Raw genomic sequence first — 25,438 nt, 5'->3', positions numbered from 1 at the left:
TTTTTATTTTTTTTGCGTCATCAAAACTATGCTATGAGTATAAAACACGTTTAATGTAGCTGCAACTACCAGCTCCTCTCTCTGACACACAGACACTTTAGCGCTAACGCACGCACGCACGCACACACACACACACACACACACACACACACACACAAGCAACGTCCTCTCACAGTCTCTGTCGGAGAATCCATCTTGTTATAAAATAACATGTTATAACAATTAGAAGAAAATATTTCCTGCTGTATGAGTCAATTTCACAAACATAAATAAATAATAAATACACAAATCAGTGTGAGTAGCCTACAGGATCTTAATAGAATAAAACAAAATCACATTCTTTTGGCTTTAGAACATAATAGTGCTCATAATATTTCAGGATTTATATAATCTTTGAAGATCATCTATTATGTAATAAGAATTGATCCTGCATTGAATCCTAGTGTCCGTTAGGTGGCAGTGTCATGCAAGTAATAAATCCTCAGCTTGAATCCTCACGCCTCTCAAACGTTAAAGTACTGTAGATTAGATCATGACTTCAGTTTAATGTAAACCAAAGAGCTTTCTGAAGACCGATACAGTGGATCACACTGTATGTTCAAACGGGAGAAGCTAAAATATAAAAATACTGTGTTTAAGCAGCAAATAAAACAGCATATAAGACATTTACAGGCAGGTATATCATAATACGAATGCATATTGATAGAGAGCTTTCAAAATAAAAAAGAAAGAAAAAGTAACAAGACCATGTATCTATATTTCCTTGAAAATGTCCAAAATTACACTAAACAACTTCTCTGGAAATTGCTGCTTTACTGATCCTCTCAGATGCGTTCACGTGCAAGATAAGAAAAAGCCTAAAAGTATTGTATCCATGAGCTTTGTTTCTGGATTTAGTTAAATTGTAACTGGCATTGTCAGCACTGTCACACAATTTAGCCATCAAATAAATTGTTCTGCAATTTTGCAGAGGAGATAGTGCAGCCTGTATTAATTTAGCCACATAAAGAGCCTATATACACATGTATATATGTGAACATATGATTTGTCAGATGTATTGCATACAAAATCATCTTCGTTTATCAGTTTGATCAAAATGTCCTTGGCAAACCAACACCAACCTGCTAATTCTTAAATTAAATGTCGGGGCGTCCCATTAGTCCATGAACGCAGCACAGGCGCGCTCTGTTGGCGTTTATGCTCCGACCACAGCCGACAGATGGGATGGAAACACAGAGAACACAGCAACAGGTTGGAGTTAATAACATTTCTGCAAATTAGTTTGACACTTGAGTTCACTTTAAAGTCTGGAGAGAGAGAAAGTACTCGGGCATGTGCAGGCTAGGTTGATGAAGGGAAAGCACCGTGCTGTGAACGGATTTAAAGTTACTTTGCTTTTTTTTTCTTCTTTCTTTTAAAGCTTTCATGGAGTAAAGCATCCTCGGGCGTCCAGGCAACCGTCACAAATGATACTTTCTTTTAAAGCAAAACTTTCCTCTCACTTTTAGTAACTTGGATGCTTGAATGGACCGGACAGCAGTCTAGAGCAGTCAATATTTACATCACACCTATTTTGAGTAAATAATTCAGGGTTTACAAACTGAAGTAAAACTGTTTTCTGAGGTTCTTATGATGAATCCTCCGGCTCTTCTGATTGCAATGCTCGGCGTTTTTGCGCATCTGGACACTTTGACGCACGGGTGCCAGCTGCCCTCCGAGTGGCGGCCCCTGAGCGAGGGTTGCCGGGCGGAGTTGGCGGAGATCATCGTGTACGCCCGGGTGCTTGCAATCCACCGGGAGCCCCTGGGCGTTGGGGCGGGCAGCTTGTACAACTCGCTGCCCTTCGGCTTCGGTTATGGGTACGAGGGCGCGGAGGAAGGACTGCTTTACTCGGCGGAGGTAGAGCTGCTATGCGATCAGGCCTGGGGCAGCATGCTGGAGGTGCCCACTGGGTCCAGGCTCAACCTAACAGGACTTGGGTACCTGTCCTGTCAGTCTCACACCGTGATGGAAAACTACTCCTACTTCTTTTTCCTCAGGTGAGGTCAGAAGCAGGGCCACATCCAAATAAATCTATTTGAACTAGAAATAGTAGGCCCAATTCGAAACACACTTTATTACTGCCAGATACATACACACATTAATTTTGTTAAAAAAAATAAGACATTTTAAGCTTTCACATTACTCTTCGGCATCCTTATTTTTTCCGGTTTATTTTAATGAAACTATCTGCAGACAGATACTGTATGTGGGCAAAACCATGTGTACTTAAGTAAAAAAGATGACAGCTGCAGTTCAGAGTTCTTTTGCAACATGCTGCTACATGCTCAAAAATACTGCATTTCAACCCTTTGATGTGCATCAACTGATTGAACTTGCAAGTCCATATCTGATTTAATTGATGCAAACTAAAAAACAACTTTAACTCTTGCAGCAGCTTCTTAGGCAAACACCTCTTTTAATTGGCCTATCTCCTCTGCAGGATGGATGAAAACTACAACATCCTCCCCCATGGGGTAAACTTCCAGGATGCCATCTTCCCCGACACGTCAGAGAACAGACGGACGTTCTCCAGCCTCTTTCAGTTCTCTAACTGCACCCAAGGGAGCCAACCTTTCCACACCTTCAGTCCAGAGTGGGACACGCAGGAGGACAGCAGGGTAGGGCTATCAGACAACATTTTCCACATGTAGAAAGGGCAAAACAAAACTTTTAACAAACCATGAATTGTTACCCTGAGGACAGCTGTTGCATGATTGAAGAGTAGGTTTATAACATAATAATGTTCACAGCTTCCTTCTTTAAAAATAATGTTTTTGCACATGAGAACAAGTTAAAGGTGTATCTCTTTCTTGAGACATGTCAGACTTTTTTGTGTCGGTTTAAAGATGTAAACACACCAGACACCTCTCGTTGCCAGGGAAACAACAGGTTAGAAGTCCAGACCAACAGCAGGTTGCGGGGAACTGGAGAGATGTTAACTTAAAACTAGTGTAATGGTACTGGGGTTTTCTTTATATTGATATTCAATATACAATTTAAGTCAGGGTGTAAGCAGTGCGATGTGTGAGGTCTAATGGTTTTATGTTTACAGCAGCTCTGAGGGATTGTGTTTGTTAATTTGAGCGGCCCCTCTGGACAAAAGCTTATTCGAAGCTGTTTCGAAGCAACTTTTTAAATATTCTTTCTGAATCAACTGGTTGAAGAATGTAGAGTGAATAGGTGAAGGATACGTTTGTTTCTTGGTAAGATTATTTACATACATGCTAACGATCAGTACGTTTAAACTTTGTTTTAGTTTAACATAAGAAATATATACTTACTGTATGTATAACGTATCCTTTCTTGTCCTATCCTAGCATATTGCACCATTCATATATTACCTTTGCCCTTCTCTTACAGATTTATTAGCTTGGCGATAACTATTCTTTCATAAAGCTGTAAGAAAATTAGTAATCTGGTAAAGTTATGTCTTTAAAATAATCAAACTGGCAGCAAGGCCAACTCAAATGTAAAACAGTATTTGGACATTTATATGCTCTTTGAGCTCCATTGACTGTAATCTTATTTTGTATTGCTTCACAAACGTGAACGATGACTCCTATTTTTGCCTCTGCTCTAAAACTGTCAGAAGGGAAATTCTCATTCAGGATATGTCTGCCAGCATCAACACTTGTTGAGTGATGTGATCCTCCATTTCTGTTGTTGTGCAGCATATTGGCTGGGAACATGAGACGAGAGTCAACCTTACTGTTATTACACATATACAAGTATAGAGCAACGAAATGAGGTTTGGCCAGAAGTGCAATAAGCAGAAAAGTGCAAGAGTCTGTGTATGCACAGAAGTTTACAGGGTAGATTATTAACTATATATGGATTTATGGGATGCTATTAGAACAAAGAAGTCAATAAATACATAGAAATATATTCAGCAGATTATTATGATATAAAGATTAAAGGTGTGGTAAACATGCTCTATGAGATTGTAGCTATAAACAAAATATTGACATATTAAACAGGTTAATAATTTACTGAGGTGGTATGAACATACTATACAGAATAGACAAGAAATGCAATTTATCAGTTAAAAAATGTATAGATGCTATAAATTTAAATAGGTCACGGGAGTATTAATATATTCTACAGGTTATAATGTACAGATTAACATTAAGGTGCAGTGAACATGCTATACTAGATTACAGAGATATACAGAATATGAACATATCGTACAGGTATTACAAGGAGGAGCGGTGGGGAGAGGATGGGTGAGAGGTGATGTCCACGGGCAGTGGGGTCAGCAGGGGGCGGAGTTTGGCAGGGAGACAGAGTTCAGGAGAGAGACAGCGCTGCTGGTTCTGGACCGGAGGCTTCTGAAACGATGAGCTCCTTGGTCTTGCTGGTGTTAAGGAGCAGCTTATTGTTAGCACGCCAGGTGGCCAGATGCTGGACCTCCTGCCTGTAGGCTGTCTCATCGTTGTTGCTGGTGGTGTTGGGTTCATGTACAGGTCTTTAGTCGTGGGTGAAGATGCAGGAGAGAAATGGACTCAGCACACAGCCCTGAGGTACGCCTGTGTTGAGTGTGATGGAGGTGGAGCAGGTGTGTCCTGATCTAACATACTGGGGTCTGTTGGTCAGAAAGTCCAGAACCCAGTGACGGAGGGAGGTGTTGAAGCCCAGGTCTCCAAGCTTAGTGTTTAACTCGGAGGGGATAACAGTGTTAAATACTGAGCTCAAATCAACAAACAGCATCCTTGCATGATGTACCGTTATTGTCCAGATGTGTGAGCACAGAGTGCAGTGCAGTGGAGACTGGTATGGGATCCAGTGTGGGTGGGAGGCAGTTTTTCAGGTGTGCTGGGACCAGTCGCTCAAAGCACATCATTATGATGGGTGTGAGGGCTACAGGGCCGTAGTCACTCAGGCCCGTCAGGCTGGAGTGTTTCGGCACTTTGACGATGGATGTTTCTTTGAAGCATGTTGGCACAACTACTTGGGCGAGGGACAGGTTGAAAATGTCCGTAAAAACCCCAGTGAGCTGCACCGGGGTGCCGCCAGGACCAGCAGCCTATCAAGGGTGAAGAGTTTTGGCCAAGGACACAACAGACATGTGGCTGCAGACCTCCTGGTCGAGAGACAACTGACTCTACCGACTGAGCTGCAGATAGACAGTCATGGGGCGAAGGAAGGGGGATTAATATGCATCATCCTCTCACTTCGACCATCGATGCATTGATAATCACTGAAAACATAAGTGATAAGTAAACACAAAATCTGAATATATTTGATAAATTGTTAAAGCCATTATTTGGCTCCAAATTAAGTCCAATCTTCACAACCTTTTCTGCTTTTGCCATATTAGGTTGATCCTACTCTGCATGTGAGCAAGTAGAATATTGAAAATAAAAATATGTTTCTGCTTTCTTTCAACCAGTTTACATGCAAAACACTGAAAGTGTGCAGAGGAAAGTGTAAAGCAAAGGCGCTTCAGTTTGTGTGGGATAGATCCAACCTGATGACCGTGGTGACAGGCATTAAGAACAACTTTATAGAAATAGTAAATCATCTTGATGACGAATTTGTTTTCTTTTGTAGGTCACCCAGACGCATCAGTAATAAATTGAGGGTGTTAAATTGCCAGTTAAAACCTCCTTGCAGAAGCTTTAAGTGTATTTAGGGACACTTAATCCTGAGTTGAGTTGTGACTGTGCTGACAGGAATGTGGTGAGGATCAGTGGAAACAGAGGGTAACAACCCTCTGGCACGGTGCGCACACACACACACACACACACACACACACACGCACACACACACACACACACACACACACGCACACACACACACACACACACACACACACACACACACACACACACACACACACACACACACACACACACACACACACACACACACACACACACACACACACACACTTTGAATTACAGTACTGATATCCAAAAGCATGGTGCATATATGGTGCACATATGTTATAAGAAAACACAAACACAGAAGAATTGATTGTTCCTCTAATAGCATGCGATTGGTCATGTGCTATCATGTCCCTGCCTGCAGTCCCGGATTGGTCAAAGTCTGGCTTGCTGGCAGACAGGATACTGACTGTCGAGAGGTCAAAGATCAAATAACAAAGATCCACATCATTGACAGGCAGCATTTTAAAAGCGGTCTGCAGCTTTAGCTCAAATCAGTAAGCAAAGCAGCTGCCTGCTGACCTGGAACCAGAGATAAGATGAAACTCTGTCAACAGACGGAGAAATGTTTTCAGATATTCCACTAACATACAGGAAGTTGTACCTTGTTCCAAACTGACCTGAACACGCAATTAATTAATTTAATGACATTAGTTTTGTTGTTGTGAGTAAAAACTGAAGATCTAAATCTGTTAAGGTACATCTGTGTGTCGTCTTCCTCTTGTCTTTTCGTCTACTTTGACCTGCAGGGTCTGACTCCTGTGTTGAAAGGTCAGTGGTCAGGGGTTTGGGTTAAAGACACTGCTCATTCAGAGGACGAGCACCCACATGTAGAGGCCACGACCTGCAGGCAAGGCGGGACAAAACAGGTGGTTTGCTCCGGGAAGTATGAGGTTTTTATGTTTTTTATCATCGACATTTCTACTTTGAATTCTGAGGGTTTTTTTCCCAAATCTCTGGAGCGTTCCCCTGTCAGTATCAGTCTCTCTGTGCTGTAAGGTTTCCAGACCTCCTCCAGATGGGCTTTAAAACAAAAAAACATCCTTCAAACTGGAGCAGGGAGGTAGTTTGCTTCTGGTTTCAGCCTCGTGGGAACCAGACGCCCCTGCAGGAGGAAAGACAAGAGACTTCCTGCACTTTTCTTCCAGAACCTTCAATTAGCTTTTGTTGAAGCGTCCTCTTATCCGCTGCACTCGGAGCAGCTTTAACCAGGAGCAGGATTTAGAGGAGGCAGCAAGCCCACTAATCATCTGTTTAATACAGATCCTTTCCCTCCACATTATCTATCGCCTTCACTTGACAGGCTGCAGCAGACAGCGATGAATTCCCCAAGTACTTCTTTATCAGCACGTTTCTGTGTTTACATGGACTCTAATGATTTCACTTTCACCCCAGTGAGGGGAAACTCCTGTTTTTACTGTCCTGAGAACACGTTTTCTGACTCTCATTAACATTTTATGTGGACGCGCGGAGGGATGAACGGAGGACAAAACAGTCAGCTGTTTCACACAGTAGTTAAAGCTCAGGATGAATAGTGTGCAACTTTGTGTGTGTGTGTGTGTGTGTGTGTGTCCTCTCTGTGTCTCCCACTTTCCCTTTCCTATCTTTGTTTTTCTTCTCTCTCTGTGTCCCTTTTGTTCCCTTTATCTCTTCATCTCTCACTAGCTCTTTCTGTCTTATTGTTTTTTAAGCAGCTATCCCCATGCGTGTGCCCACACACACACACACACACTCACACACACACAAAGCAGGGTAAAGCCTCATCAGAAAAGAAGAGACCCAAGCCTGTGTCTTTGACGTCAGTAGTGAGACTCTAAAGATGCTGTTTGGGGGTGAGGGCTAACTCATGCTGAGTCTTTTTAGAAAGTAATGAAAAGTCTGCAGAAATAAAAGCACACTCAGGTCAGGTTGGACACAAACAGACACACAAAGGCACATCCCTTAATCCCTTCAACCCTTTCTTCAATTTATCCCTTTTCCTTTAAGAGTTAGAAGTTGTGAAAGCTGGTCTTAAAGAACTCCGACCGTCTTCTTAACAGCATAGAGTAAAAGCTCCAACTTCCAATATGCTCACAGTTAACCTGTAAGTGCTAAGGATGTCACAATCCAAAGACATAAAACACCCTCATGGACATTTGGTTTCTTTCCTAATGTGTCTGTTATCATTGCCTTATTATCTATCAGTGGTTCAGTGATAGTGGATTAATAATCCATGTAAAGATCCTGCCAGGTCCCAGATGTGCTGATCCCTATCTGGGAGATAAGCGATAACCTCAACCTGTATCATTATCTTTAAACTGCTTTTATCTGCCTCTGTATCCCCCCTCATTACCCCCTCCTTAAGTATAACATGTCAAGAGTTAGAATAAATTGTTGGACAATGAAGTGTCCAAAGTTTAAGAATTGGATGGTGAAGGTTGCATGGTCAGCGTCAGTAAAGGAAAGTGACGTGTCTACGGCAGCTAGTTACCATTTAGTTAAAAAAAAACTATAAAACAACTTATTTAACTAGTTTTGCCTAAGGTCAGCTGAAGTTTTGGGGGAGCTCCATGCGTGAGTGCAAACAGACAGTGCTAAACTAATAAGAAATTGTAGACGACCCCATTTGATTTTACACACGACCCCAAGAATGTGAAAACCTGCTTTAAGCTTTGTTTTTGGTCTCCACCACCTCTCGAGAGAAATATCTGACTCTTGCCAATGTTTGCCTCATTTCGTTGATCAGTTTCTAGTTGTAGGTATCAGTCATTCGATGCTGAGCAGGTATCACACAACAAGTTGTTTCTACTTTTTTTTTTTTACCTAAAACATCTTTCTGCTGTTGCCGTAAACACTTTTTGCGGTTAGACTCAAACAAAACATAAAAGATGTTGATCCTAAAACAGCAAAAAAAGATGCTGACAATGCTAACAAAATTAAGTGATTTTAATCTGCACATTGGTCTCTACAAGTGGCTCCATAATTTAATCCATAAATTCTTTATATTTCATTGAACGTCTGTGAATATTTATTTTTTTGTTCAGCTTTAACATGTTCAGTTTTTTTTAAATGTGAGTCGACTAACGTGACTTTTTGTCTTGAATTTGAGAACACTTTGTTCATGAGTGTGTGTGTGTGTGTGTGTGTGTGTGTGTGTGTGTGTCAATACATGTCCTCAAAATGCTGTTTATACAGATGATGCTTAACAGCAGGCAGGTATCAGCCGGATGTTTTGACAGATGCTGTGAGATTGTGGGTGCCTGTGTGTGTTACATGTGTCCTGCTGAGAGTCTTCCTATGAGCATGAGAAGTTCATTCTTGAAAAAGTGAAGCACTTCTATGTAACCAGGTGAAAAGTTGTCGTAAATGAAATGAAAACACTTCTCTCAAAAGGTCAGCTGTACTGTAGGTTATTTTGGGTTTGTTTTGGTTTTCAGATTGGATTCACTGAGATCCGTGCAATCTCTTTAAATTAGAATGAGGAGATTGAAATGTTGTTTATGTAGCACTAAAGATTAGATTTTAAACATTTAACAGTGGCTCATCCCCCTGACCCATCGGCACATGCTATGTCATTGCATTGACACAATTCCAGTTGCGCCTCAGAAAAACCTGTCCTTCTGAAATCAGTTTTTCCACATTATGGAGAAAGAGAAATATTTGTTTGACCTCCTAAAAAATGTAAAGCTATTACTTACATTTGATAAAGAAAGCAGAGGAGAAGGGATATTTTGAATTTAAATCAAAGAATCATCAAAGTCTTTGTAAAAATCCTGATAAAATGGTATCATGAACCCAGCATAGAGATACACATTGCATCGTGTCTCTATCATAGCTTCCTGCTAAAGCTCACACCCAAGCTCACGATCCACCTCATGGCCAAAAACAATAATGGTGCATACAGTACATCATCAAATGTTAGACTTTGGCATATCATCGTCTTAAAAACTGGCCTCACACTTTGAAACATGTCAGAATAATAACGGAGCGTCTCAGTGGTAATGAAACAAGATGTGGGCGTATAATTAGTGTAAATGTGGCGTTTGATCTGAGGCTGCAGGCCACGGCAAGTTCTTCTGACAGAATGTGTTTGTGTTCATTGTTGCCATGTGGAGAAGTCGTGGTCTGTAAGTACTGACAGGCATAGTTTTCAAGGGTTTCAGTGCTGATCTGACACAGTGGGCTCGTACGTGGGCACGCATGAACACTCCTCGCTGGGACGGCGTGAGCACTCACCTCCGCTAACCCTCCTGCCAGAGGTCAGCGCTGGTCCACCAACGAGATGGAAAATCAGGGCCCCTGAAACATCAAAGTACATGACCCTCACATTGTCAGGGAGGCTGGGAGGTCCATGGGGTGAAACATTTATGTTACTCAGACTGCATACATGGTCCTCTTGTGTTTTTGTACTGGTAGACGGGGGCCTTTGTGGATAAATATAAATGACATGGGTCAGGACTTGCGCTTCTTTCCCCCCCATCCTCTGTTCTTTCAAGTCTGATGGGTTTCACAGAGGAGAAAATAACACAAGCAAGGGAGAAGTAAAAGCAATGTGAAGTTCAAAAGAAGAAGGATTTTTTTTTATTTAAGCAGAGAGGCTGCTGGGAAAGACACATCACCAGCGCTCCCACACAAAATCGACCACCTGACAACATGACAGCTGGTGGTTTACAACACCGTGGTTTGCCTGTTGAGAAAACAACCTCTTCTTTATGATAACTTTCTCCACTTCTTTCCCTTTTCCTCCTTTTCTCCAGCTGCTGTGCTCCTCAGTGCAGGGTGCGCTATTCGACGAGGAGGAGCGGGGTCGCAAGCTGCAGGAGCGCCTGGCCGGGGCGGAGAGGAGGAACCGGCAGCTGAAGGAGCGAGTTCGCAAAGTGAAGCGCTCCCTGAGGAATGCTCGCAAAGCCGCGCGAAAGGCCGAGCAGGAGGTGCAGGAGCTGCAAGAGAAGCTGAAGGCTGCGGAGCGGAGGGCGGGGCACCACCTTAACGCAATCACACAGGATGAACTTCCACCGGGCCGATACGCCAGCACAGCGATACGTCCACGGATCCAACTTTAAGTGGTCCAATTCAACGTTTCCTTCAGACTGAAACACACATGGACTGAAAACTGGCTGTGGAGAGGGAGAGGCTGCTGGGCGGTCTTTGTGACAGGGACAATATATTAGCAACTTTAACAACACACTCTTCACCTTACTATTCTTGTAAATAAACTTTTCTTTATCTTTTGTATGCAAAAATACCAAAACATTAAAGTGATGAGCTGTCATGGTCGTTTCCTGTTATGTAAGATACACGAAAAAAGTGAACCGGGAGAATCCTTTTCTTAAAGATCGCTCTCGCAGGTGGAGAAGTTTTTAGTTCAGCTGCCTCGCTTGCTGCTGGCTCTTCCGGCTGTGATCTCGCAGGGTGCGTTTTTTTCCTAAAGTAGAGCAGCAATAACAGCAGAAATAGCAGGAGCTCATTGGAGGAGTGACGCCTTATGCTGTTAACCATTGATGTGTGTGGCTTTCTTCCCCTGCAGTAACACGAGTTAATGTTTCAAAACAAACTTTGACTAAAGAAGGCCATGTATAGGTCTGAGAATGTATTTAAAAGAGTAAACCACCTGTGGCCATAAAGGGCCTCTTTAAAAAAGTATCACTCAGTGGGGAAATAATGTTGATGTTTACCAGGCGTGCTGCAGAGTGAAGTGAAGGATCCACTGTCTGGATATTTAAGGATCTATTCTGATCATTCCTTGGAAAAATCTGTCTCACACTGGGGCCTCCTCTTTTTTTATACATGTTTAATCAATGGAAAATCTATTTAGATATTAGTTCTTTTTTGTTTTTAGAGTCCAACCAGATTCCAAAAGAACCTAAAATGTGACTTGTCAAAGCTTTAACATTCATATTGCGTTCACTCGACCCGACATTGCCCGCTTTTAACAAAACGTTTATGTCCGAAAGGTTTCATCCCAGAATTCAAACTATCAATCAATCAATCAAAATCCTTATTTCTACAACAAATCACATCTCCAAAAGCATTACAAGTCATTGCAGTAGTCTACAATGACTTAGAAGCAGCATCAAGCGTACCGAGCTGCTGCATCCTGTAAAAGATGAAGCCAATGCAAACGTGCCATTTTGGTTTATAGCAAGAATGGCTCATGTTTACTGTTTTGACTTTAGTCATATAAAACCCACCAACCAGTTGTGATAGGCTTTATCAGAATCTGGCCAAAAGCAATGAAATGAGCTCAAATGAGCTGATTCTTCTTCGAGCATTCTTTCAGTTTTGGGTCACCTGCCGTATGTGAACACAAACTTTACACCCTACACCTCCCATTTAGCTTTTTAGATTACATGACTACAGCTGTTAAACATACAAACACAAACGCCCAAAAACACCCCATTAGCATTCATTCAGTCGTTCATTTCAGGCCGCGATGAAAAGCAGTAAACAAAGCTGATCGGGTCAGTAGGCCGAATCGAAGAATTGATGGAGACACTCAGTTAGAGCCAAACAGTACAGTACAGACGGTTTAAAATGAAACTCTGTCATACATGTCCTCCACATGCAAAATAATTTGTTAATATAAAAATATTAATAATCGCAGCTTTTGAAATAACTATCAAGTATTGCAATGAATGGAGATGCTACCATTTATTTTAATGATGTTGTGATGTTGTTATTGTCGTTGGTGTGGCTGAGAGGAGAATTCAGAGATCGTTCTCTTTTTATCAATTTGAGTTATTAAAGTCTGAAATGATCCACTTGTATGGGTATATTTTTGTACAAATGTTTTCCTGCATATAAATTCAGATTCATATGAATGTCAGTGTGTATGTGACTTTGCTTTGTAGAAGGATACTAACATCTGGGTCACTGGAGTACAATGAAAAAAACAACAACCAAAAAGCCACACATCCTCAGTGGTTAAGCCCCGCAGCATCACGCAGAGAGTGTAAAGAGAGGTGAAGGTCAGAGCAGATTGTATATGTGTCGTATTTGGGGAGAGTTGGAGATGTGTGTCTGGTCCATCAAGTGACTGGAATGTGTTTGCGTGGGCAGCAATGTTCTGAACAGCGGGACGTCGCTGAAATATTCCTCTAATTCAGTCTGGAAAATCAAAAGCTCAGGAGGGAGGCCGAGGAGCCGTCACATCACAAGACCTCTTTGAGAGCAAGGAAAACAAGTTACCAAAAGACGACAAAATGTGAGGCAAGGATGAGGAGGAAGGATGCAGAGAGAAAGAGATGCGTTTGTGAAAAAGTCCACTGTTGCACAAACGGTAAAGGTGAAGAAAGATGTGTTCATTTATGACCTGCGTTTGCTGATTGAGATGAATAAAAAATGACTACAGACATGGCAGTTTGTCTTTCACCTTGTAAAGTGATGGTAACTTTAAACATCCTGGTCTGATCTTATGAAGCCTGCAAGTATCAACAAGTCCAGTTAACAGGTACAGGGATTAATATGCCACTGCTGAAAACAGAACTAAGAGCTGCATGCAAAGAAAAACTGAGCTTTTAATAAGATGTGATGCAGATTCAGTCTGTTCAAATAAGTGTTATGACAAGTTGTATCTTGAGATGAATAAACACTAAGGCCAGTATGTGCAGAATTTGAAAGTGGTTACAGCAGCTTTTCAATGACTCTGATGGCACAAGCTTTCGACTAAAGAGGATTGGCGGTGCAAAAAGAAAAGAAAAAAAAAGACATGCCGGGGAATCAGATAGATTTAGGAGTGGTAATTAATGTCTTGAAAATGATTTACGTTGCGGGTTAAAAAATTCAGTCGTAAGCGTGTTTGTAAACATAAGAGGGTGTTTGTCTTTTTTTGCAATATCTTCTGGGTGGCTCCTTGTCCAGAGTTTGGCTGCCCAAACCCATGAATGGTGTCGTAATCTTAGTGTAGTCAAGTAGCATTCGCTCTGAAGAAAAACGTTTGTTTTGGAGCAGTGACAACTGTTCTGCAGGACGACCTCAACCTCCATGAAAAAATAGATCAAAGTTACTTTATCAGTGTACAAGAATGATCACATAAAAAGGATGCTGGCGTTGATGGAAGGGCAAGTTGCACTCAATGGCAGGGGTGGCTCCAAGGGGTGACCATGCTCCACACACACACACACACACACACACACACACACACACACACACACACACACACACACACACACACACACACACACACACACACACACACACACACACACACACACACACACACACACACACACACACACACACACACACACACACACACACACACACACACACACACACACACACACACACACACACACACACACACAGGCCAATGGCCATCTTAAAATGACTATGATTGGATGCGTGAATTAAGCAAAAAAAAAAAAAAAAAAATCTAGTATTTGGGCTGCATCTTAAGCTTATAGCACTTTTCCTTTGGATCCAACTTGATATTATAATTAAGCTAACATTTAATAATCTTAAATGTTATCAGTTAACGTATACTTGATAAAAGCAGATACCAAGGGTGACCATCGTCTTTAATTAGTGTGCGTTTCCAGATAAAACTTTATGCCACCCTAGATAAATCAGAGCCCCACTGTCATGATTTGGTTTTGTATATGTTACATTTCAGAGTTTTGAGTTCTGTTTTATTTATTTCCTAGTGTTGTTTAACTTTGTGTCCTCATCCTTCTATGTTGTCTTTTGTTCTTTGCAAGAAGTTGGATGTTTCCCGTGTTCTCCACTCCCTGGATTTACTTTATTTTGTGCTCATGGGTTTTTTTTCTCTCATTTTGGATTATGTTTTGAATAATAAGTTTTTGTTTGCATTTTAATTTTTTGTTTGTTTCTGCATTTGGGTCCTCTTCCCTGTTTTCTACCCATAAACCTGTGACAGAATGAACCGACCAGAGGGTAAGAAAACACAGGGACTAAATAGACAGGGGTAATGAAGCACAGGTGAGACTAATGAGACAGGTGAGGACAATCAGGGTAATCAAGACAGGAGGGAAACGCACAGAGAGGCAGGGAACACTGAAAACTACACAGTAAAACATGAAACACTGAAGACCAGAACTACGACTTAAAAATCAGGAAACACTAAAGACTGAACTAAGAAACATTAACACATAAGTAAAACAGGCAACAATATTAAAGACAACATAGAAGGACATGAGGACACAAAGTAACACAACACTAGGAAATAAATAAAACAGAACTCAGAACTCTGAAATATAACATATACAAACCATGACACCCAGTATGTCCACACCAGCCAAGCAAGTCTCGCTCCTCCACTTCTCAATGGTGTTTGGATGTATCACTCTCAAACTTCTTTGCTTCGTTGTACGTGATCACTTTACTGTAAGTTACGTCACGTTGCACAGGATAAACTATAACTCCCCTGAACACAGCGTCATTAAAAAAGGAGACATTTTTGTTTGAATTCAAACTTCCTCTCGCCTCATCTCTCCTTGGTGAAAACCAATGTTAGAACTGTAGTGAAATAAAAAAAACATCCTTAAACCAAAACATTACTGCCTTAAAGTAAATTGTTTCTTGAGGTTCTTGCTGGTATATTTAAAAAAGGTTTAGAGTTTTCTTTACTTGAAAGAGGGTTGGTAGAGGGAGCCATCATGCCACCCCCTGCTGTTTGCATTCAGACCTGTCTGTCTAAATGACACGCATGGTCTCTGCACACATTTCAGATTCCCCAACATGCCACAATCCCACCTCTATTTGGTGTGTTATCTCACTGCTTCAGTTGATCTGTCTTTAATTAGTTTTCTAAAATATACACATGCTGCTTCGAAAAGAACAAAACAACATGTCTCTGCAGGGGAGAGATGGGTGAGGAGGAGAAGAAACCCTGCAGCGAGAGAGTGAGGGGAGGCAGCAGAGAGGAGGGTGAAGTCTTGAATTAAAGATGAGGAGAAGGCAGTTTAAGAAGCAGCAAGATCACTGACTCGGAGCACAAACACACTGAGAGCTCGACAGCCAAAGTCAACATATGGTGTTTTTATCTGTGCATGAAGAGTCATTTGATTTAGCAGAAATTCAGTTCTGCTGCTTGGCTATATATATATATATATATATGGAAGTTTAATAAGGCCTCAGAGCCAAAATACTTTGATTTCACAATTTCACTTTTAGTGCTTTGGTTTGTGTGTGGTTTGAATGAGCGGACACATAAAATATTTGTATGTTTGGGTGCGTGTGTTCCTCGAGATAGGAAGATATCTCAGAATGGGAAGGAGAGAGAAGGAAGTGTGATGAAATCAACCACAGGAAGCGCAAACAGACTAAACTTTGGTAATAAAGGTTGTATTCAGAAAACAACATTTCAGGTTTATACTGCTAAACAGGCGAAGCTCAGAACCAGATTAGGCTTACAAAGCCAGGTTAACTGTTGGGTCAGTGACAATTGGTCATTTAAGCCCCGTGTCGACACAGCAGTCCGGTACGGACCGGTACAGTTTGGTTCAGTTAAACTTGAACCCGTTTTTGTTTCCAGAGCCCCCCGTGCCCTATTTGGTAGGCGGCGTGTAAGCCGGATGCCGATAGCTGCGTCAGCTCCGTAACAGCGTCACATGATAGCAGCTAATCGTTAAGGAGAAAAACGGGACACAAACAAAACAAACGATGAAGACATCAGTTCAGCTGCTCTGTCAATGACATGTGACTCTTTATTGCAAAACTCAATCAAGCTTTGTTTCGGGGAAGGCTGTGTGCCGCGAAGAGAAATAAACAGACATAAACAATCGGCTGTGTATTTAAACACAGCAGGGTTGTGTTTACCGCCGTCACCCTAAAGTGATGATTCTTTTGGCCAATCAACGGACTGCAGTGTTTAGCTCCACCTTTTTGGGTCGGGTCGGCTCGATATTCTTGGCACCCCAACAGAAGGGTCCCAAAAAGTAGGAAGGTACGGGTCAGTTATTTGGGAATCTTTCCCGGGATTAGTCTATGGAAACGTCGCAAAACGTGTGCCGTACTGAGACGAACTGAACCGGACCGCTTGGTGGAAACGGGGCTAAGTAATACTTTAAAAAAGTATAGTGTTGGAATGGCATGAAGAAGGTTGTTGCTTTTCTGATACAATTGCAGGAGTCAAGCAACAATGCTAACATGCTAATTCTACACAGTGGATTCACTGCGTTTCTTTATCTAGACACTCAGTGCACCCTCATGTCCTGTGGTGAGGTATACTTTGCACTTGACAGGAGTCAGCCTGTTTGAGGTCATGTTTTGTGTTTTCATGAATTTAGTTTCATAGTTTTGGTTTTGTGTTACTTACCCTTGTCTCTGTGTTTCAGGTCCTCCTCTCGTTTTCCACCTTGTGTGTCAGGCCCCGCTCCTGATTACCCACACCTGTGTCTCGTTGCTCCCTGATTGTCTGTGCTATTTCAGCCCTGTGTTTCCTCCATGTTGCCAGTTTGTAGCGTTTCCTTGTATATCTAGTTCTAACGTTTTTCTGTATCCTGACCTCGTGTATGGCTCCTGCCTGCCTTCCGATACCGACCTTAGCCTGCTCATCTGAGTACTCGTGTACTGAACCTGTTTGCATTGAAGGACTGATTTTTTAACTTCCCTCTGTGTCTGTGTTTGTCTCGATACATTACCTGTCATTGTGTCAGCGCTACTTGAATTATGTGTTAATCTCCCAGGTTGGCATATCATACCGTACTTTGACACAGTGCAACTTAGTGACAAATTTACTCCAACAATTAACAACAATTTCATCACCCAACCATCTGTATCCTGTTTTTTCTCAACTCAAAAGTCATTATTGAGTTTTTTGAATTTGAAGTACATTATTATTTCCTGAGGGAAATTTGGATTCAAACATTTTAGGGACATGCTTCTTCACACACGCATGCACAAACAGGACCTTTGGATGCATTAGTGGAGAGATGTCAGAGTGCACCAGAGCAGCTCTGGGGTTTGGTGCCTTGCTCAAGGACACTTCGGCAGTACTTGAAAAGTGCCCTTGTACTCCGGTACCCAACCCAAGTCCCTGCGGACTGAGCTACTGCGGCCCCATGTAAATTACAGTCTTGCATGTAAGCATTTAACTTCACAAGATTTAGAAATTGTGCAGAAATTGGTACAACATGATCTCCTTTTATGTGGCAGATGAAAAACTGAGGGGTATAAGATGTCCAACCTTTTCAATTTCCTTTTTATGAACCTTCAACACAATCTGATAATTGAAGCAATAATTGACAATGTAGCCACACGTGTGTGCTGCTAAAGGCAATAATAGACAATATCCTATATATATATATTACCTTCTTAATGTTAGTGCTGAAACATGCAATATAGCCTGTGTTTTTTTTATTGTTTGAACATAGTGGTGCTTTGAGTCATGCTCGAGCAAATATGCTAACATGCTATTAATAACAGTTCTGTTGTATGTTAGTGTACATACATTTGTTTATTACCACTAATGTGAAAGAAACACTGAGTACAATGCACATTTCTATAATACATAGTTAAAGAAAACAATTCAGCTTTAAAAATACAACATAAGCTTATTCATTCATTGTTCATTGAATTCCATGCATGGAGGGAGTCAGCAGCTGTAAAGACCCACATATAAGTCTTGAAGCTGCTGTTGTATGAGCGAATACTGAGTGGAAGGCCATAAATGTGTTTTAACTTTACTTTCACTGAACCCTTCGTTACATTTTGGGCAATCATTTAAGTAATGTAAATTATTTTTATTTGGGGAAGATTTGTTTTTAATGTTGTAATCCTAAAGTCTCCCAACATGTGCAAGTAAAAGAAACATGTGCCTTGTGTTAGCAACATCTGTCTTGTGTCTGATAAACATCTGCTGGCAAAATGTTGGTCATTGAGGCTGTAGGTTGTCTGCGTTATAGTTTGTGCACATATGGGTCCTGGAATTTCAAAGTGTTAAATTACATACTACAAACATAGAGAGACACATTCTGCTGTGTAGATATGTCAGAAATCTACTCTTACTTTTAAGTAGTAATAAAAAAGACAGACCTTTGTCATTTTGTGGGAAAAGCACAGACTAACATCATAAAGAAAAAAGGAAACAAAGTGTTGAAGACACACATTATGATCATTCAGGATTTATTCCAGGGGAAAGACAAATGAAACACAATTAGTCGCTCTGGCCTGTGTCGTCATGGTAGCTCTGATATGTGCACATGATTGTCGAAGGCATCTGATATACAAGCCCCATTGACAGAGTCATCATCATCATTATCATCTTCATCAACATCATCATTATCATCCCAGCACAACAGGTGCGGCAGGCGGCGCTCACTCTGAGACAAGAGGGTGCCGTCGGCATAACGACGGTGCACAGGGTGGGAGTTGGTTGTGGTCACATGCAGAGAGTAAATACAATACAGCCCAGCTAACTCAGCAGGCTCTGGACGAGGACACCCGCAGGGAGACACCAGTTCCAAGAAGCAGCTTTTTTAAAGTTTCATTCAGACAAACAGTTTTTTAGACAGCGGAGCTACTCTTAAAAGATGAGTCTTAAGGGCAGGTGCAAAGAAAAGTTTCTAATATATTAAACAGACTGAAGACCAGCAACTTGGATGACAACTAAATTTATCGATTCTTACGAAACTTAGAACATTTTCTGTGATAATGTGACCTTAATCTATAATACTAATAAAGAACAATTTACTTGCTCTTATATTATCATAATTAGCTAAGCTATAAAACACATAGCTAAAAGCTTTATACACGGTAACATTCAGCACAAAATGCCCTTTTAACACTTAATTCTTCAATCTAAAAAGTGGGCTGTGTCCATAACACCAGTGCAACTGACATACCAGTATAAAATACTGGGACATGCGTGATTATTACCAAAATGGCAGTGGGCACCGTCACCCACTGTAAGCGTCCTAGCGTGATTTGACAGTTCGCCCCCATTCATTATAAACTGCATGCAGCCAGTTTGCTCCACAAATCCTGCAGGTAAACATTGCAACATGAACTAGGTGGATGGCGCAACTTTAAAAAAAAAGAATCCCAAAACAAACAAAAACACGATTAGATCATACTGGTTTACTGAAATGACGCCAGTTTGTGCAGTCCTAGTTTGATTGAAAAGACTCATCATTAAAATCAATGTGATCAGCAGAGGCAGGCAGCACTACTCGGGGTGAATTGGTGGTTGGCATTGGGTCTGTATTTCAAAACATTCAGCTTTCTACTGGAGGCTGAAACCTCAGCTTCAATGGTAGCTAGCAGGATTGGAAACTTCACATTGGGAAAACAGATGGCACTAGAAAGAGCTGAAAAGCTGCACAGAAATTCTGGATCGTGGACTTTGCTGAATGCATTGGAAATTGTCACACAGGTTGAGACCTTAAACATTTTTACCTTTTGGGTGGAAACAGAACATTTTCTAACACACTGGGTATTACGTTTATTGACTTACTTTGATGAAGGGCCCAAAAAGTGGTTTACGTAGTTGTTCTTCATGTGCTATCAAAGTTACCAACCAAAACTAGCTTCACGGCCTAAGCTGGGAAGCTTTTTTTTATGGATAAGGAATATCAGAATTAGAAAATATATCCTGTCACTCATTATTTTTTTTCAGCTTAAGAATAAAGTGTTTGTGGAACTGAAACTCTAAACAGCTTTCTGTGGAGCCTGGCGTCTCAACCTGTGTACGTCTTTACATTAAACACAGATACTAACATCATACAAGGGAATATAAGATAAACACTCATTGGTGATGTTGAATCGTTGAAGCACTTTTGTTGAACATGCTTTTGTTTTCATCTTTTGCGACAATGCAATTCGTCACCGTCTTTGTATAAAAAAAAAGAAAAAGGTCCAAGAAGTGTGAGCTCAAAGGGCAGAGAGCAGACGAGAGCGATCCGAACTGCTCCTCGTGTTTAACAGTGTGTTTCAGAGTCGATCACAGCTTTGGATTTCTTCCGTTAGAATGGCAAAAAACGTAAGCCTGAGTTCAGTAATTGTTTCTTTCACTTGAAGCTGGACTGATGTTTACGTTTACATGTACAGCCAGCTACACTGAAATGGTTGTGAAACACTGACGGCATATAACTGAGCTGTGTAGCTCTGCAGGTGGCAGCCACACAGTGCTGGACAGTACATGAAAGCAAACCTCAGTGGGGAATAAAGGGGACATAAGCTTTTTTTTTTTTTAAATACATTTAACATTCCATAGAGAATACAATCAACTTCCCTCAACACACACACACACACACACTCATCCACTCCTACGTGCCTGAACAGTGAAACATTTGTAAATATTGTCTTGAAAATGGTCATTCATAATTACAATTTATTTACAGAAGTGTCTCGAACACTGAAGTCTTCATTCAAAAAAAGCGTATCTTTTCCTTTCTTTTTTTTTTTACCGCAGACATGTTTGAACATATAACCACAGAGCAGCATGAACCTGAACCCTCCGCCTCACAATTACATTCATAAACCCAAACGTCCAGGCGAACGTGGACGACATCACGTTTAACGGAACATGCTCTTACAGTGTTGGCTGATGATACATTAACATCGTTAGTGCGCGAGAGAAACCTGGTAGACTGCTGTAACTATGTGGCTCATTTAATAATAATAGTAGTTCAGGACAAATTCAAGGTTAAGCATTTAAAGGAAGAATGTGCAACATTTTACTCTGTTTGAGCGAGGAAGGAAAGAAGACAAACATACTGCACTCATGTCACGTAAGCGTTTTTAGATCACTGTCATATTGCGTAAATTTACATGCAATGTAAAGCTACAAGCTAATTAAAGAGCGCTAACATTAGCCTGCAAACAATGCAGTTTGTGTAAGTTAATTATGTGTGGTTGGATGTGTGTCGCTGTTGGAGAGCGGAGGACTGAGCGTGGCAAACAGCAGTTTGTTTTGGTTTCATGCTGGTGCTCAATGGTGACATCTACTGGATAAAAAAAGTCACACATTCTTCCTTTAAAACAGACCACTCCCCTATTGTTTTTAGCCACAGGTGCAGTCAATTCCACACCCAAGAAAAGCATTGACAACACTTTAAAATGTTTTAAAAAATGCATAGTGTTCAATGGTCATGACAACATGGTGACAGTGAATAATTAGATTAAGGTGATCGTAGGAATAAAGCCCTTATATGGTAAAAATCCCTTCTGTAACACATGAAGAATAACATGAACTGGCTTTAGTGTTTCATTGGAGGAGAAAAATGTAACATGTCACCATTACTTAAAGAGTTTGAATTCAAATGCATTTCTAAACTACAGAGTAATACAGTAGAAGACGTGGGTGCTTCCCTGATAAATCGCAAATTTAAAATAACAAAATTAACCAGGCTAACTTGGTCTTAGATTCTTAACTCCACTATAACATTTTTTAACTACAGCCCTAATTCGACTGAATTAGCGGTGAGAACAGCATGTGTACAGTTGCTGTAATGTTAAGTTTGTGTTTAATTTTTTTCAGTGTCCTTTCAAACTACGCAAGATTCAAAAACAGTGAGTGTGTTTAGAGCCTGTATATATGTCAGAATAAAAGGAAAAGAGGAGTTCTATGTAATAGGAGGTTTTTAAAAACAATTAAAAATGGTCAAGCTGTGAAGCTGCGTGTTTGCTTTTGTTGGCTTTGCATTAATACAACCCCAAAAGACTAGTTATGCTGCACACTTCTTAAAATCCATGAGTCCTACAATTCCTCACATTGTTTAATTTTTGTAATCGGTGTGAATTAATCAAATACCGACAGTGGTCCCAAACTAATGACCTTCTTAATGCAATTTAGCCCTTTTCACACATGCACTGCAATCCTGAACATTTCCAGGAATTTCCATTTTAAGCTGCATTTATAAAAAAAAAAAATGTCACCAGGATTTATAAAGACTTTTGTGCGCCAGCTTTCTCGTCAAGTTTCTACAAGAGGTCAGGTTTGTTGCTCACATGAGGGGGTGATGACGTTCATAACCTGTAACTGGGTCAGGGATTGGTGTGATCTAAGTGTACATAAAAACTTGGCTTACATGTTTTCTGATCTTTTCTTTAAACCTTGAATAAGACCAAATATAAAGGCAAAAGCTGTGAACATAACATCTAACTCTGAATGCAACTCAGTCATTTTAGTGCATCCTTTTTAAGACATGTCTGGCCTCCTAGGACCCTCCCCGCTTCCTGTATGGCAGCAAAAACTTTTCCAAAGTAAGAGGCATGTGTGAACACCTTCCTCAGGAAAATTTCAAGGGCAAGGAGTCTGAAATGTTTGAGATATTAACAGGAGTGCATGTGTGTAAATGGCTTACACTCAACGTTTGCTAAAAGCTACGGTGCCCAGCTATTTTAGGAATATATTCCAAAATGTATTTCTGGTGTATTTTCAGCAAAATTGTGTCTCAAGCAGGAGAATATATGGTACAAGCTTAGAGCTGAAGATGGGATGGTAGGTTGAAAATCATTCCAAGACAAACTGGCACGTTGGATGGAGGGGAAATAGAAAAAAATGAAAGCTGGAATTGTCCCTTCGGAGCTGATTTAAGGAAGAAGGTGCTGCTCTTAAAGAACAAAGATCATGAATTCATACATTTTAATCGAGTAGCATTGAAAGTCAGTGCCAAAGAGCTGCGAGTTTAATACACACAACGGTGCAGCAAGCCAGAAGTGAATTCCACAAAGCTTGGATAAGATTGGATTTACAGTTCCTTCAAGCCGGTGTATCACACCTTTCTGACATTCCAAACAGATTAAAACAAGCTCTATGTTTATAATTTGCCAATACTTCTCAGCACCACTCTGTGCACAGAGAAAAAGGTACACGGTGAGACGTTAGAAGGGGATGAAAAGTCAATACAGTTCACTCCAGATTAATTTGTAGCTGGAGTTCAGCCCTTAATGTAAGTCCACTCGTGAATCAAATGTTTTCGAATAATTGGTTATTATTAATTTATCAAATGAAATTATTTTCATACCATGCACTAGTCTTTGGCTAAAAATAAAGGGATTGGTTAAAATTGTATCTGACAAAGACGTGACAATCTGATAAGTGAGTGAGCACCCAACATGTTATCGTTCTACTCTCTGAGTTACGTCTTAAAGGCCACTACTACGAGTGACACAATCTGAACGACTGTGATGACAAGATGAAAGTGAGTTTTTCTGAGTTTGTCACATTAAATGTAACTCATAAAAAAAGGACCCCAAGCTTTAGTCTCCAACCATTCCATTAAACAGAAATGTATTCTTTTTTTTAAACAAGAAGAAGAATGTGTGTTACATGTTTTGGTTTTGCTGTCAAAATAAATACCTCAGATTAGCTGTAGCTTGACAAATTCTCAAATTCTGACAACCCAAACCAATCTACCGTTGGGCCACAAAGGGTTCGCCATAGGCTCACCAGATACAGCTCAAACCAACTTGGGAGTTGGGAGTCCTTGGGAGTGTGGTCAGTTTCAACGTCTGAGTCGTCCAAGGTCACATGAGTACAAGTCACAACCACACTGAACTGAAGTGCACAGCTAACACAAGTAGCCACTTAAGCCCTGGATCATTAACTGTGATGCTGCAACAACTGAACTAGAAAGAACCGACAGAAAAACATAAATCCGGAAACCAGTATTTGCCAGCTCACAGTGCAGCTGCAGTTTTCCCTGAGCACATTCGAACTGGGTGCGCAGTTTGACGACGCAAAAAAAAAAGGGAGATCATGGCTTTTTAAGAGGGGGAAAGGAATACGCGGTTGCTTCTCCGTCTTGGATTTAATATCTACAAATGCGAAACCCTCTGAGGACCCATGTGGGAGGCGGTTGAATATCTCAGAGACGGTTTGTCACCCTGAAACTGGACTGCACTGCTCAGGGCTCCTCAAGCTAACTAGCTAACGCGTAGTCGCAAACATTCTCAACCGGAGGCAGTTTCCCAGAACATTCCTCTATTGATCCTTTTCTTTACCTGCTGCATGTTTTTATAGTAACCTGTATGTGTGTCCCTGTGAAGGGTGATTGTTACAAAAGTCTTAGAAAGTAAGAAAACAAGAAACAAATACTCAGACAATCCTCTAACATCCACTCTAAGGTTTACAATCTCGAATTTATCCGACCTTCTCTGTGCAAAATACATAAAGAGCTTACTTATGTTTCCATATGTGAACAGTCGTATGGTACTTTTAAAGCACTTCTTAAAGCACAAACATACAAAGAAGCCCATTAGGACATATAAAATGTCTTACAGGTGCTATAGGTGACATTTAAACACGAGTAAATCGCTGTCACATTAGTTTGATAAGATGGTAAAAATCTGTATTGGACGTCTTAAGAAGCCTCTTCTCTGCGCTCGACAGTCAACAGATTGGATTTGGAGGGATTCTTCTTGATTGTTTTATGGCACTTTACAGGAAGACGACGCTGTTCTTCTACAGCAAAAAAGAACCATAACTTCAGAGATGTAGTGGTGAAGTAATGAAGGGCTTATGGAAACTGGAGTCTAGATTCAATGTTAGAACACTAATCTGGATGAAGTTGAGGAAACTAACCCTTTTGGCCATGGGGTAATATTTTTGACAGTAATTGTACCAAAATATCACTTTTTATGTGACAGCGATAACCCTTTTTTTTTTTTTAAAGTTACAAATATCACCTTCAAAATTAACATTGAGAATAATAAAAAACAAATCAATCCAGTTGCCAACAGTCAAACCTAGTTAGGAAAAAGCTAAATACAGTGGCGCAGGACAGACCAGATTAAGGAGGGAAGTTGATGCTTACTGACATTAAATAATATTTCAACCCCAGCCA

At 40.8% G+C, this 25,438-nt stretch overlaps 1 protein-coding gene across 1 annotated transcript; it reads left to right on the top strand.

Moving 5' to 3' along the window:
- The first annotated feature begins 1,219 nt into the window (after positions 1 to 1,219).
- ccdc3a (coiled-coil domain containing 3a) lies at positions 1,220 to 13,023 on the top strand. The gene is made up of 3 exons (XM_079335012.1): positions 1,220 to 2,039; positions 2,483 to 2,660; positions 10,445 to 13,023. The coding sequence occupies exons 1-3, from the start codon at positions 1,630 to 1,632 to the stop codon at positions 10,748 to 10,750; spliced, it is 894 nt and encodes a 297-aa protein (XP_079191138.1). The 5' UTR covers positions 1,220 to 1,629; the 3' UTR covers positions 10,751 to 13,023.
- Positions 13,024 to 25,438: the final 12,415 nt, after the last annotated feature.

Source organism: Symphodus melops, assembly GCF_947650265.1.
Source record: "Symphodus melops genome assembly, chromosome: 22".
Lineage (NCBI taxonomy): Eukaryota > Metazoa > Chordata > Actinopteri > Labriformes > Labridae > Symphodus > Symphodus melops.
Note: the sequence above shows the minus strand (reverse complement) of the source record. Positions and strands in the feature narration are given on the sequence as shown.